Source organism: Hylobates moloch, unplaced genomic scaffold, assembly GCF_009828535.3.
Source record: "Hylobates moloch isolate HMO894 unplaced genomic scaffold, HMol_V3 SCAFFOLD_259, whole genome shotgun sequence".
NCBI classification, from domain to species: domain Eukaryota; kingdom Metazoa; phylum Chordata; class Mammalia; order Primates; family Hylobatidae; genus Hylobates; species Hylobates moloch.
In genome coordinates this window covers 1-15,611 of record NW_026652534.1, presented here as the reverse complement: position 1 = coordinate 15,611, position 15,611 = coordinate 1, and the positions used below count along the sequence as shown (strand labels likewise).

Here is a 15,611-nt window from a genome sequence, read left to right as displayed (position 1 = left end):
ACTCCATCTCAAAAAACAAACAAAAAACAACAAACAAACAAACAAAAAAAGAAAACAAGAAAAAAACAGGATAAAACCTTTGTGACCTTGAGTTAGGCAAAAATTTCTTATATACAATACTAAAAGCACAATCCATAAAACAACAAATTGATAAATTGGACAAAATTAAAAACTTCTATTCTTTGAAAGACTAACAGAATGGAAAGAAAAGCCACAGACTGGACAAAAATATCTGCAAAGCATATATCTGATAAAGAACTTGCATTTAGAATATATAAATAACTTTATTTTCTTTCTTTCTTTTTTTTTTTTTTTGAGACAGAGTTTCACTCTTGTTGCCCAGGCTGGAGTGCAATGGCACAATCTTGGCTCACTGCAACCTCCGCCTCCCGGGTTCAAGCGATTCTCCTGCCTCAGCCTCCCGAGTAGCTGTGATTACAGGCATGCACCACCATGCCTGGCTAATTTTGTATTTTTAGTAGAGACGGGGTTTCTGCATGTTGGTCAGGCTGATCTCAAACTCCTGACCTCAGGTGATCTGCCTGCCTCAGCCTCCCAAAGTGCTGGGATTACCAGGCATGAGCCACCGTGCCCGGCCCATAAAGAATTTTCAAAATTCAGTAACAGTAAAACAAACAACCTAATTAACAAATAGGCAAAAGATCTGAACAGACGCTTCAGCAAATAAGATATATGGACGGCAAATAAGCGTATGAAAAGATCTCAACATCATGGTCATTAGGGAAATGTTAATTAAAACCACCTTTGAGAAAAACTAAGGCTTTATCCATATAGTCCCAAACTGGAAAAAACCCAAATGTTCATCAAAAGGTTAATGAATATCAAAATGTGGCTGATCTATACCACAGGAATAATATCAGCAGCAAAAAACAGAATACATTACTGATATGCAAAAATATGGATGGATCTCAAAATAATTATTTTGAGGCTGGGTGCGGTAGCTCACTCCTGTCATCCCAGCACTTTGGGAGGCCAAGGTGGGTGGGTCACTTGAAGCCAGGAGTTCGAGACCAGCCTTGCCAATATGGTGAAACCTCATCTCTATTAAAAACACAAAAATTAGCCAGGCATGGTGGTGCACACCTGTAATCCCAGCTACTTGGGAGGCTGAGGCACGAGAATCGCTTGAACCCGGGAGGTGGAGGTTGCAGTGAGCTGAGATCGTGCCACCGCACTCTAGCCTTGGTGACACAGCGAGACTCTGTCTCAAAAAAAAAATTATTTTGAGTAAAATAAGCCCATCCCAAAAGAGATTTATGTGAAAATAATTTATATAAAATTCTAGAAGATGCAAAAAATAATAAAGCCTCAATGACCTGTGGACGAGTATTAGAATCAAATCATATGTATTTGGAGTCCAAGAAGAAGGGGAAGGAGAGAGAGTGGGAGATAAAAATATTTGAAGAAATAATGGCTGAAATTTTCCACATTTGATCAAAAACATCAACCCACAGCTACAGGAAGCACAGTGAATCTAAAGCAGGAAAAATACAAAAAACCCACAGCTGGGCATATCACAGTCAAACTGCTAAAAACCAAACATAAAGAGAGAAATCGTAAGTCAGCTAGAAAAACATATTGCACCACCTACAGGGAAATGACAATTAAAAAAAATTTTTTTTAATTTTTTATTTTTTTTTTTGAGATGGAGTCTTGCTCTCTCGCCCAAGCTGGAGTGCAGTGGTGCAATCTCGGCTTACTGCAACCTCTGCCTCCCGGGTTCAAGTAATTCTCCTGCCTCAGCCTCCCGAGTAGTTGGGACTACAGGCACACACTGCCACGCCCAGCTAGCTTTTTTGTATTTTAGTAGAGACAGGGTTTCACCATGTTGCCCAGGCTGGTCATGAACTCCTGAGCTCAGGCAATCCGCCTGCCTTGGCCTCCCAAAGTGCTGGGATTACAGGCATGAGGCACTGTGCCCGGCCTCACACTGCATTTTCTAAATGAATAAAATAAAGCACAGAGAGGTTGAGCAATTTGCCCAAGCCACACAGCCATCAAGAGGCCGAGTTGGGATCCGAACCTCAGGATCGCCTGAGCTGAACTCTCTAAGGTTCTGTGATTTTTATTTCACCCTCAGGCTGCCAGATGCTTGGCATTATTGCCATTTGCTAGATGGGTGAACTGAAGCTGAGATGGAAAAAGCAACTTGCCTGAGGTACCCCGTGAATCAGCAGAAGTGAGATGAGTTATTTGGTTTAATTCTCATAAGCAACCTCTGGGGTACCGAAGGTATTCGTATATTTTGTCATCCAAAAACCAGGGCAGCTCTGAAAGTAAAAGTGGGTGCTACGAGGAATTATGCTGTGGCAAGAGGCATGAATCAGGGCAGAGGGATGTCCTATTTTACAGAGGCCCAGAGCAAAGAAGGGTCTTGCTTCCTGGTCCACTACAACTGCCTAGTTGAGCCATGACAGCATGGATTACTGGTTCCTCACAACGACCCTGGGAAGTGTAGACGGACTTGCTGATTCCCCAGCTGGGTGGACTGAGGTGCCCCACCTGGTCGAACTTGCGCTGCTTCTTCTCCAGGGTGCTCACAAGCTGCCGCTGCTGCTCCAGGTCCACACTGGCGTCGTCCAGCTCCTGCTGCAGCCGGCGGCGGCCCCGCTCCAGCCGATCCACGGCTTCTGTCTTTTCTGCCAGGCGCTGGGTCAGGGCCTCGGCCTCCCGGGCTGCCCGGCGCCGTGCCTCCTCCCCTGCCTCCAGTGCCCCTGCCTCCTCCTCCTGGCGCCGCCGCCACTCAGAGAGCTGAGGGGAGGAGAGAGAGGGTGGTTGGTGGTCATGGCCATGAGTGACCAAGGTGTGAGCTGGTGGTGCTCCATTTCCAGGATGAAGAGACTGAGGCCTGAAGAAAGAGAGGGTCACTCTGCTGGGCTCTTCTGCCTCTGAGTGGTGTGAGGTTGTGAGTACTATGAGCCCTAGTTCTTCCAGGGAATTAAAATTACTCCCTCCAAGATGCGGAGGTGAATCAGACCTGGAGTCTTTCCTGGGGAGGCCCTCGGCTGCTGGGGGAGACACAGCGTCACAGCCAGGGTGATAGGGGTTAAGGTAGCAGTATGGGAGCTATGGAAGTCCACAGGAAGGGCTCAGAATCTGTTTAGAACATTCAGGAGAAACTTCCTGAAGGAGGAGCATTTGAGATGGGTCTTGAAGTATGCATAGGAGTTTGCCAGTTGAAGGATATCTGCAGGCATGTACCATCACTCATTCATTCAATAGGCACTTCTCAAAGCCTACCATACATCAGGCTCTATATTGGGCTGTGCTACAGACCTGGATCTAACTGTGATGGGATTCTAGTTTGAAGGGGCTCTCAGTCTGGTATTGAGACTCATGGGCAGAGACAGTCCCAGCCCAAGGTGACTGGCGTTGGGACAGAAAAGAAAGAGAAGATGGGTCAGGAAACTTCCCACAGGGGAGCCTAATGCTAAGTCTGGAAAAATAAAAGGTTTTTTTCAAATAAAGTAGGAAAGTAGAGATAGAGATGAATACAGCTAAAGACAGGAAGGACCAGAGATTGCAGGGCCTCAAATGCCCAACTGAGAGGCACGGTCTTTGTCTAAGGGTACTGGGGAGACATGGGAGAGCTGTGAGCAGGGGAGGGACAGGGTCAGCTCCAGGTGAAGAAAGAAGCTTCTGGGGCTGTGTAGGGGATGAGCTGTTAGGGGAGAGGCTGGAGGCTAAGAGGAGGATCTAGATGGGAGAGGACAGCGCTCGAGCTGGGGCTGAGCTGGAGCTGGGACAAGGGATGAGGCTGAGAGTCAGTGGGCAGGAGAGCCAGGGCTGGGCACAGGCTGTGGGGGGTAAGGGGGAGTCAGAGAAGAGAAAGGCACCCATGGGTCTGGCCTATGAGAAGGTGGGCAGCGTGGCTGTCCCTGAGCTGGGGAACCCAGGAGGAGCAGTGAGGGGGCTGTGCCTCCCTGAAGTTCTTACGTAGGGCTGCTCACCTGGGCCTGGGCGGTCTGCAGTTCACGGCCCGCCCGTTCCCTGGCAGCTGCCTCCTCCTCCAGCTGCTCACGCAGCCCGGCTGCCTCAGCCTCCATGGCTCGCACCCGGGACCCCAAGGCCAATTTCGCCCTGGTCTCCTCTTGCAGCAGCTCCTGTAAATGGAGGAGATGGCAACGTCAGGTGTGGTCGGGAGGACAAGGAGGGGAGGGTGATGGTGGAGCCGAAGGGCAGGCAGGGTCACCTGGGCATCGTGCAGCTGGGCTTCTGTGCTGCTCAGCTCCTTGCTAAGACGGATGGTTTTGGACTCAGCCTCGTTCAGCGCCCCCGACACATTCTCCAGTTCGGCCTGCAGGGAAGGGACAGGGGAATGAAGCCCTCCAATCATGGCTTCCACCCAGCGACCCCATCTGCCTCAAATCCCTACCACACTGGCAGGAATGTGAAATGGTACAGCTGCTGTGGAAAACAGTCTGGCAGGTCCTCAGATGCTTAAACATAGGGTTCCCATATGACCCAACAATTCCACTCCTAGGTGTATACCCAAAAGAAATGAAGACATAGGTCTGTGCAGAAACTTGTACAGGAATGTCCACAGTGGCATTACTCACCATTGCCAAGAGGCGGGACCAGCCCCAATGTCCATCAATAAATGAATGGATAAACAAACATGGAATATCCATACAACGGGCATTATTGGGCAATAGAAAGGTATATGGATCTATTGCGTGGTGTTGTTTTTTGGGTTTTTTTTGTTTTTGTTTTTTTTGAGACAAAGTTTCACTCTTGTTGCCCAGGCTAGAGTGCAATAGGGCAATCTCGGCTCACTGCAACCTCCGCCTCCCAGGTGCAAGTGATTCTCCTGTCTTAGCCTCCCAAGTAGCTAGGATTACAGGCATGCACTACCACACTCGGCTAATTTTGTATTTTTAGTAAAGACGAGGTTTCATCATGTTGGTCAGGTAGCTGGTCTCGAACTCCTGACCTCAGGTGACCCACCTGCCTCCACCTCCCAAAGTGCTGGATTACAGGCATGAGCCACCGCACCTGGCTGGTGTTTTAAAAATTAAAAAATAAAAAAGGAATGATGCTACAAGCTGCAACACAGATGAATCTTGAAACCGTTATGTTAAGTAAAAGAAGGCAGCCACAAAGACCACCCATATATAGTAGGATTCCATTTATATAAGATCTCCAGAATGGGAGATCAGTAGAGACAGAAAGGAGATTAGTGGTTCCCTGGGTGGGGTGGGGGAGAAGTGGGGGATGATAGCTGAAGGGTATAGGATTTCTTTTTGGGATAATGAAAATGGTCCAAAATTAGATTATGGTGATGGCCGTACCACTCTGTGAATATACCAAAATCCATTGAATTGCACACCTTAAATGAGTGAATTATTATTACTATTATTATTATTTAAGGTGGAGTTTCACTCTCGTTGCCCAGGCTGGAATGCAATGGCGTGATCTCAGCTCATCGCAACCTCTGCCTCCCGGGTTCAAGTGATTCTCCTGCCTCAGCCTCTCGAGTAGCTGGGATTACAGGCATGCGCCACCACACCCAGCTAATTTTGTATTTTTTTTTTTTCAGTTAGAGACGGGGTTTCCCCACGTTGGTCAGGCTGGTCTCGAACTTCCAACTTCAGGTGATCTGCCCACCTTGGCCTCCCAAAGTACTGGGTATTATTATTATTATTTTGAGACAGGATCTCACTTTGTTGCCCAGGCTAGAGTGCAGTGGAACAATCATAGCTCATTGCAGCCTCGACCTCCCAGGCTCAAGGGATCCTCCTGCCTCAGTCCCCTGAGTAGCTGGGACTACAGGCACATGCCAACATACCTGGCTAATTAAAAATTTTTTTTTCTGAAGATGGGGTCTCACTATGTTGCCCAGGCTGGTCTCGAACTCCTGGGCTCAAGCAATCCTCCTGCCTTGGCCTCCCAAGTGCTAGAATTACAGACATGAGCCACTGTGCCCCGACTTGTACATGATTATGTTGGAAGAGCTAAACAAGACAATTGGTTTGATATGGACCAAATAGAAGCCCAGAGAGGGCAGGCATGTCACCAAGGTCACACAGCAGAAACCCCTGCCCTGGCCACACCACTTACCTGGGCTCGCTGCAGCTTCTCAGCAGCCTCTGCTTGTGCCCTCTCCCCGTCACCAGCCCGGCCCTGCACCTCCTGCAGCTGTGACTCCAGGCGGCGCCTCCGCTGCTCACCCTCCTGACGTGCAGTCTGCAGGCTGCTCAGTTCTGCCCGCAGCTCGGACACCTCGGCCTCCAGGGCCAGCCGGGTCTTCTCCCATGCACCTTTGCCCTGGTGTGGGAAGGAGATGAGCAAAGATCTATGAGGCCTTTCCTGCACCAGGCCAGGCACACTCCCCTCTCAAGGCCTTCGCACTGGCTGTTCCCTCTGCCTGGAACACACTTCTCCCAGTGAACAAATAGCTCATCCCTCACTCCCTCTTTTTTTTTTTTTTTTTTTTTTGAGACAGTGCTTCACTCTCGTTGCCCAAGCTAGAGTGCAATGGCGTGATCTCTGCTCACTGCAACCTCTGCCTCCCAGGTTTAAGCGATTCTCCTGTCTCAGCCTCCCAAGTAGCTGGGATTACAGGCGCCCACCACCACACCCGGCTAATTTTTTGTGTTTTTAGTAGAGATGGGGTTTCGCCATGTTGGCCAGGCTGGTCTTGAACTCCTGGCCTCCCAAACTGCTGGGATTACAGCCGTGAGCCACCATGCCTGGCCCATTTTTTGTTTGTTTTTTTGAGATGGAGTCTTGCTCTCTCACCCAGGCTGGAGTGCAATGGTGCAATCTCGGCTCACTGCAACCTCTGATTCTTGGGTTCAAGTGATTCTCCTGCCTCAGCCTCTCAAGTAGCTGGGACTACAGGCATGTGCGCCACCACGCCCAGCTAAATTTTGTATTTTTAGTAGAGATGGGGTTTCACCATGTTGCCCAGGCTGGTCTCGAACTCCTGGCCTCAAGTGATCTGCCTGCCTCAGCCTCCCAAAGTTACAGGTATGAGCCACCGTGCCCGGCCACTCCCTCAGTTTTTTATCCTGATGTCACCTTCTCACAGAATACCTCCAAAGCCTCCCTACTTAAAAACTCACCCGCCTTAGAATTCTGATCCCCTTTTCCTGTTCATTATGGCCCCATAGCACTTATCACACAATATAAACAAGGTGTTTATATTGTTTACTCTCTGCCTCTCTCCCTAGAAGGAAAGCTCCACAAGGGAAGGCAGTGCTGGTTGTTGGGTTAACGGCTGGTTCCCCAGCAATGCTCCTGGAATATAGTCCACACCCCATTAATGCTTACTGAATGAAAGATGCACATGAATGCGTGACGAAAGGGGCCCAGGGAGACGAGCAGGCCTAGAACCAGCCAGCGGTACCTCCTCCAACCCTGTGTCCTGCCCTGCCCTCCCCATGGCCTCTCTGCCCTGTCCCCCTGCCCCAACCTACCCTCCGGGCCTGCTCCAGCTGCTCCACCAGCTCCCCCAGGGCCTGGCCGTGGCGCTGCCTCAGCTCCTGCACTGCCGCCTCGTGGATGCGGGTCTCCTCCTCCAGGGTCTTCTTCAGCTCCGTCACCTCCTGTTCCCTCTTGGACCTTTATTGGGGGAAGGGAGAGGGGAAGGGAATTTCAGAGCAGAGGAAGGCAGGGGCTTTGGGGGAGCTGGTTGTTTCTCCTTTTCATGTTTCCTTAAAAAATGAGGGCCTCATGTTATGCTCCCCAGGAGATCTGGGTGGTGACACTGTGGAAGGAGTGTGGCTTTAAGGGTGAACTCCTATTCACCTTTCAAAACCCTTTTCCAAAAGGCCCTTCCTCAGCAAACTCTTCCTGGATCTCCCATAGACTTGGTTTAGGGGTCTTCACTTATCACCCACAATGCCCCGTGTTACTCCACTAAAGCACCCCTTGTTCTGGGTTGAGATTGTCTTTGCCTGAATCTGCCTCCCCTGAGACTGGAAGTTCCCAAGGGTAATACCTGGGTCCGACCCATCTCTGTCCCCAGCTTGACCCAGGCCGGACCTAGAGCTGGTGGTTCATGAACAACTGTACGATAAGTAAGCCTCTGTGTAGACAGAGACTTTGCACCTAAGTCCTTCCCTCAGCCCTGTACGTGCACAGGCTGTGACAGCGGCCTGCCACCGGGCCTCACCGGAGCTCCTGCTGTGCGTTGGTGGAGTCCAGCGTGTCCTCTAGCTCACCCCGCAGCGCCTCCAGCTCCTCGCCCAGGTCCCGGCGCTGCTTCTCCGCCTTGGTCCTGGCCACGCGCTCAGCCTCCAGGTCCTCCTGGGCCTCGGCCAGGGCTGCTTGAGCCTCCCGCAGGGATTTCAGCAGCTGGGCCCGGGCCCCACCCTCGTCTTCTGCCCTGGGGGTGACAAGAACCATAGAGTTGGTACAGGGGCACGCAAGGGTGGGGCAATGATTTCTGGGGACAGAAAGGCTGGATGTGGGCTTTGGGGGTGGCCAGTCCCAGGTTCGAATCCTCTCTCTACCACTAGGCACTTGGCTCCAGTACTAATTTGATTTTTTTGAGAAAGGGTCTCGCTCTGTTGCCCACGCTGGAGTGCAGCGGTGCGGTCGGTGCAGTCACGGCTCACTGCAGCCTCAAATTCCCGGGCTCAAGTGGTCCTCCTACCACAGCATCCCATGTAGCAGAGACCACAGGTGTGGTCCACTATCCCTGGCTACTTTTTTTTCCCCCAGAGAGATGGGGTCTCACTATGTTGCCCAGGGCCGGTCTCGAACTCCTGGCCTCAAGCCATCCTCCTACCTCGCCTTACAAAGTGCTGGGATTGCAGGAGTGAGCCACTTCGCCCAGCCTGACTCATTTCGAACCTCAGTTTTCTTAGCTGTAAAGTGGGAATGACAGCAACAGTAATCGTAGGAGACACTTAGTAAGTTCCTGCCTCATGCCAGTGCTTTACTTGTGTCACCTCACATTTAACGTTCCTGCCAAATGAGGACACTGAGGTCCAGCGCGGAGAAAGCATTTGCCGAGGTTACCCGGTCCGTGAGTGGCTGGGTTGGCCCAGAGTCCCTCCTTATAGCTCTCACAGGGATGTGGCTTCCTGTCCCTTCACGCAGTGTCATTGCAAAGAGAAGCTGGATCTGGGGGCAGCACCAACTGGGACCTGGGGGTTAATGGCTCAGGGAGCCACACAGGCCTGGCTTAGTATCCTCTCCTGGCCCCCTGCTCCAGCAAGTGACTTAAGAAGGGCAGGGTCCTGGTTTGTGGGAGGACATGACGATGAACACTCCCCTTTACCAGGGTTGCTGGGGAGATGGCGATAAAAATAACTAAAGCACAAAAGGCCACATGTTGTATGAAATATCTAGAATAGGCAAATTCTATTTAGACAGAAAGTGGATCAGAGGCTGCCAGGCTGGGGAGAAGGAGGGATAGGGAGTGGCTGCTTTCTTTCTTTCTTTCTTTTTTTTTTTTTGACAGAGAGGGTCTCGTTCTGTCACCTAGACCAGAATGCAGGGGCACAATCATAGCTCACTGCAGCCTCGACTTCCCAGGTTCAAATGATCCTCCCACCTCAGCCCTCTAAGTAGCTGGGACTACAGGCACGTGCCACCATGCTTGGCTAATTGTTTTAAGTTTTTTGTAAAGACAGGGTCTCATTATATTGCCCAGGCTGGTCTTGAATTCCTGGGCTCAGGCGACCCCCCTGCCTCCTCTCAGAGTGCTGGATTATGGCGTGAGTCACTGTGCCTGGCTGTGATTGCTTAATACATACAGGGTTTCCTTTAGGGGGTGATAAAAAAGTTCTGGAAGCCGGCACAGTGGCTCATGCCTGTAATCCCAGCACTTTGGGAGGCCGAGGTGGGTGGATCACCTGAGGTCAGGAGTTTGAGACCAGCCTGACCAACATAGTGAAACCCTGTCTCTGCTAAAAATACAAAAATTAGCTGAGTGTGGTGGTGGGCACCTGTAGTCCCAGCCACTCGGGAGGCTGAGGCAGGAGAATTGCTTGAACCCAGGAGATGGAGGATGCAGTGAGGCAAGATCACGCCACTGCACTCCAGCCTGGGCGACAGGGCAAGACTCCAGCTCAATAAAAGAGAAAATGTTCTAGAACTAGATAGAGGTGATGGTTACACAGCATTGTGAACGGGCAAAATCTACTGAATTGTACATTTAAAAAATGGTTACTTTGATGTGAATTTCACCTCAGTAAAAAAGAAAAAAATTAACAAGAGTAATAAAAGTAGCAATAGAAACATGCGGCATTTATTGAGGGCTCAGGGTATGCCAAGCGTCTGAAGAGCACTTTCTTCTTTAACCCTCGCACTAATCTTAGGAGTAGCGTCTACAATTACCCTATTTTATAGATGAAAAAACTGAGGTTAGAGAGGTGATGTGACTTGTGTGAGGGGGAGAAGCCAGGATTCCAATCCAGAAGTCAGACTCAAAGATATGTGTTCACGGCAGGGTGCAGTGCCTCAAGCCTATAATCCCAACCTCAGCAAATGGATCACCTGAGGTTGGGAGTTTGAGACCAGCCTGGGCAACATGGTGAAACCCCGTCTCTACTAAAAATACGAAAATTAGCTTGTTGGCGGGCGCCTGTAATCCCAGCTACTTGGGAGGCTGAAGTACAAGAATCGCTTGAACCTGGGAGGCAGAGGTTGCAGTGAGCCAAAATCACACCATTGCACTCCAGCCTGGGAAACAGGGCAAGACTCCGTTTCAAAACAAAACAAAAAAAAGATGTGTTCTTAACCACACACACACACACACACACACACACACACACACACACACACACACCATGTTCCATCAACTCTAAGATGCACAGTTTTTCACATTTTAACATCTCCGAAATGGAGCTGTACTTGTAATCAAGGGGGTCTTAGATTGCATGAAGCACACCACATTTGGCATAGAGTGGGAGCTCAATTATTGTGAATGAGTGTAAATATAATTATTATGATTCCTAACATAGGCCACTTGTCAAATCTCAGCTGATTCTGGGCTGTTTGGTGTGGGGAGGCCAAGCAGGCAAGAGGAAGAAATAGCTCTTTTTTTTTTTTTTTTTTTGAGACGTAGTCTTGCTCTGTTGCCCAGACTAGAGTGCAGTGGTATGACCTCGGCTCACTGCAACCTCTGCCTCCTGGGTTCAAGCAATTCTCGTGCTTAAGCCTCCTGAGGAGCTGGGATTACAGGTGCCTGCCACCACACCCGGCTAACTTTTGTATTTTTAGTAGAGACAGGGTTTTGCTATGTTAGCCAGGCTGGTCTCCAACTCCTGACCTCAAGTGATCCACCCGCCTTGGCCTCCCAAAGTACTGGGATTACAGACGTGAGCCATCATACTTGGCCTAGAAATAGCATTTTCTTGTTCCCATTGTGCACTGTTATGCAAGTTACCAGACACATAGAGTCTTGTTTCACTTTTCCCTTAACCTAGTGGGCCTGGAACTCTTGCTATCTTCATTTGACAGAAGGGGACACTGAGGCTCGGAGGGGATGTGGCCTGTCTGTGGCTGGTGAGTGGCTCCACTGGGGTTTGTACCCAGGAGTTTCTGACTTGGGCACCCCACGCTGGCCGGCCGTGCACCCGTGCTGCTTACCCCACCAAGCCCACCCCACCCTGCACCTGGCCAGGGCAGCCTGCAGCTCCTCCTCCTTGCGGCCCAGCTGGGCCCGCAGCTCCTCTGCCCGCTGTTGCTGCTCCACCATCTGCTCCTGCAGCTCCGAGCTCTCCCCATCTAGCCTCCGCTTCAGCTTCTCCAGCTCCTGGCGACCCTTCTCCTCCTTCCGCAGGCGGTCTGGAGGCAGGGGTGGGGGCCGTGCATGAGGACTCCAGGCCTGCACACTCAGCCGCTCTCACAGAGACCACAGGCCCCCAGCCACATATAAGGCTAAGCTCGGCACCTCCCTTAACACCTTCTCCTCCTCCCACCTTCCCCATCCATCTCAGGGACTCTTCCCACAATGTTGTCCTAGATGCACTGTCCTCTCCTCCTCATCCCCACCGACAGCCCATGCCTCCACCCTCTGACTCTCTCTGCCCTGTGTCTATAGCCCTGCCTCCTCCCTGTGCCCCTTCCCTTCTGTTTCTGATTCTAAGTCAACAGGAAGGGACAGGGAGACAAAAACATGTCTGAAATAGACAGACAGTGGGACAGTCAGATGGGAAGAAAGGAGGACAACCCAAGACACCAGGGAGAGAAAGAGAGTTGGATTTAGAGATGCATTAAGAACTCAAGAGCTGGGAGGACACTCAATCCGCCCTGAGCCTTCCTTCCTAACCCATTTAGCAGACACAGCCACCGAGGCCCTGTAGCACATGGGGCTTGCCTGAGGTCCCCCATCAGAGCACACACAGACCCCCGGGAGCTCACCCTCCATGTCTGTGATTGTGGCCTCATATTTGAGCCGTAGCTTATTGAGACTCTTGACCTTCTCCTCCTCCTCAGCTGCCTGGGATGAGAACTCGGCCAGGCGATCTTCCAGCAGCTTCCGCTCCTGAGGGGTGGAGTGGGATGGGGGGCAGTCAGGAGGAGCTGGGCCAGGAGCAGCCCCTACCTGATCTGCAGCTTCTGGTGTTGCTCTCATCTGTGTTTCTGCTCCTCTTCACCCTTCTCTGACCTTCCTCCCCCTACACCTCCCTCTTCTTCCCATTCCCTGGGGTCTATAGACCCATCCCACCCCCACCGGTGCACACCTAGAACTGCAGTGTGGTAACCCCCATGGCTTGAAGTTCACCATTCATTAACCCACCAATGCACCCCATCCCCACTTTCCCAGCTGCCCTCAGGCCCCCAACCTTGCTCAGCTTGGAATTCTGATCTTCCAGGAGCAGCAGGTCCTCTTCAAATTTCTTCATTTTTGCCTCTGTCGACACCTTCTCCAGCTGCAGCTTCTGCCGCGCCCCCTCCTCAGCCTCAAGGTGGGCCTCTAGCTCCTGGGGTGGAGAGGCAGGAGGAGTGAGGATGCTGGGCCAATAGATGGAGTGTGATGGGGAAGGATGGGAGTGGGGATGGCCGGCCCATGGATCCCCGGGGCTTGTGGTTCAGAGATGTCCATGCCCTGGGTGAGGCTGGGAAGGATCAAACCCTTATTGGCTTTCCCATTTCATTCATTAGCTCAACAAGCATTTATTGAGTGCCTAGTGTATGCCAGGCACAGTTCTAGGCACTGAGGATGGGTAAAAGTGCCTGTCCTTCTGCAGTGAGAGATGACTGCACCCTTGCACTGAAGTCTGGGTAACAGAGCGAGATCTTGCCTCTGGAAAAAAAAAAAGGAATACCTATCCTTGTGGAAATCACATTCTTGTGTGGGAGTTAGGGGTACAGATTATAAACTACAAACACAGTAAATAGGTCGGGCGCAGCGGCTCACGCCTGTAATCCCAGGACTCCGGGAGGCCGAGGAGGGCGGATCACGAGGTCAGGAGATCGAGACCATCCTGGCTAACACGGTGAAACCCGTCTCTACTAAAAATACAAAAAATTACCAGGCGTGGGGGCGGGCGCCTGTAGCCCCAGCTACTCGGGAGGCTGAGGCAGGAGAATGGCGTCAACCTGGAAGGCAGAGTTTGCCATGAGCCAAGATCACGCCACTGCACTCCAGCCTGGGTGACACAGCGCGATTCCGTCTCAAAAAATAATAATAAATAATAAATAATACTAAAAAATAAAATAAAATAAACATAGTAAATAAACAAATTATAGAAATGGGTACTGCCAATATGACAGTCATCAGGCACATTGGAAATCGAGACTCAATTTTATTTTTTGAATCTATTTTATTTTATTCTGTTTAAAATTTTTTTTTTTTTTTTGAGACGGAGTTTTGCTCTTGTCGCCCAGGCTGGAGTGCAATGGTGCGATCTTGGCTCACTGCAATCTCCGCCTCCCAGGGTTCAAGTGACTGTCCTGCCTCATCTTCCCAAGTAGCTGGGATTACAGGCACCTGCTACCACACCGGGCTAATTTTTTGTATTTTTAGTAGAGATGGGGTTTCACCATATTGGCCAGACTGATCTTGAACTCCTGACTTCAGGTGATCTACCCACCTCGGCCTCCCAAAGTGCTGGGATTACAGGAGTGAGCCAACGCGCCCAGCCTATTTTATTGTTTGAGACAAGGTCTCACTCTGTCACCCAGGCTGGAGTGCAGTGGTGCCATCACAGCTCACTGCAGCCTTGACCTCCTGGGCTCAGGTGATCCTCCCCCCTCAGGCCTCCTGGGTAGCCGTGACGACACTACAGGTGTGTGACACCGTGCCTGGCTAATTTTTGAGTTTTTGTTTTTGTAGAGAAAGGGTTTCACCTCATTGCCTAGGCTGGTCTTGAACCCCCGGGCTTAAGAGATCCTCACAAAGTGCTGGGATTACAGATTGAGCCACTGCACCCAGCCAAGACTCAATTTTATGTGCTGCCTTGACATTTGGTAAAAGTAGGAGGGGCCTCAAATGGCCTAAACAAAAGTCCTCCTACTCCCTCTGCTCCCACAGATAAGGTCCCCCAGCCTTATCTGGGGACCCTCCTTATCCTGGGGACCAGACACAGTGCCTGCTTATCCCTGAGAAGCACATTCCGGCTCCCTGCCAGCCCATGGAATTACTGAAACAAACCAAACACATTTTTCCATAGCACCCAGGGGTCACCTCCGCCTGTTGTTGCGACAAAGCCTGTTTCCCACAGCCCCTGCTTGTTCACTCTGCTCTTGAGGGCAACACCCATGTGGCTGTCTGTGGTGTAGTGTTGGCCCCCCTCAGGCTGTGAATATTCAATATTCAAGAAACTGCTGTCAATCAATCTCACCTGTCTGGTGTCCAGTGCTGTATGCTCAGCCATCCCCATAAACCTAGGGTAGGGTCCCTCCCTCACCAAAGGGGTCAAGAGAAGTTGATTAAAACACTACTGGGCCGGGCATGGTGGCTCACGCCTGTAATCCCAGCACTTTGGAAGGCTGAGGTGGGCGGATCACCTGAGGTCAGGAGTTCGAGACCAGCCTAGCCAACATACTGAAACCCTGTCTCTACTAAAAATACAAAAATTAGCTGGGTGTGGTGGCGTGCGCCTGTAATCCCAGATACTGCTGTAGAGGCTGAGGCAGGAGAATTGCTTGAGCCCGGGAGATGGAGGTTGCAGTGAGCTGAGATGGCGCCACTGCACTCCAGCCTGGGCGACAGAGTGAGACTCGGTCTCAAAAAAACAAAAAACAGAAAAGCACTGCTGAGCTCTTGAAATGTGGCTGATGGGGACTGATGAGCTGAATTCTCTGTCTTATTTAATTTTACTTATTTTAAATTTAAAACAAGACACCCAATTACTGAAAAGCTTTTAAGCATGTTTGGAACAACTTGGCCATGTGAATCTAGTTTTTATAAACTGCAGAAATTATGAAATAGAAATACAGATCAAGTATTTCCAATGAAAATTTAGCATCTGAATTGAGATGTGCTGTAGTGTAAAATACACACTAGATTTTGAAGGGGAACCATGAGGGCAGCCTGCCCGTGAATGAAGCCAGGAGATGGAGAGAGGTGGAGTACTGAGGACATTGCCTGAATGCCTGGATCCAGCCATGCCTGAAGCTGAGGACATCACTTGGGCACCTGGATCCAGCCATGCCTGAAGCTGAGGATATCACTTGGATGCCTG

The 15,611-nt window shown here is 50.7% G+C and overlaps 1 protein-coding gene across 1 annotated transcript in view; it reads right to left on the bottom strand.

Moving 5' to 3' along the window:
- The window catches only part of LOC116464194 (myosin-14), a 37,758-nt gene extending 24,398 nt beyond the window's left edge, over positions 1-13,360 (bottom strand). Inside the window, exons 1-10 of the mRNA XM_032147483.2 lie at positions 13,343-13,360; positions 12,768-12,905; positions 12,343-12,466; positions 11,595-11,766; positions 8,141-8,353; positions 7,443-7,587; positions 6,082-6,288; positions 4,214-4,318; positions 3,972-4,124; positions 2,524-2,772 (exon numbers count right to left, since the gene is read on the bottom strand). Coding sequence (XP_032003374.2) covers positions 2,524-2,772; positions 3,972-4,124; positions 4,214-4,318; positions 6,082-6,288; positions 7,443-7,587; positions 8,141-8,353; positions 11,595-11,766; positions 12,343-12,466; positions 12,768-12,827 — 1,428 coding nt within the window. The 5' untranslated portion in view covers positions 12,828-12,905; positions 13,343-13,360. The remainder of the gene's footprint in view (positions 1-2,523; positions 2,773-3,971; positions 4,125-4,213; positions 4,319-6,081; positions 6,289-7,442; positions 7,588-8,140; positions 8,354-11,594; positions 11,767-12,342; positions 12,467-12,767; positions 12,906-13,342) is intronic.
- Between the last annotated feature and the right edge of the window lie 2,251 nt (positions 13,361-15,611).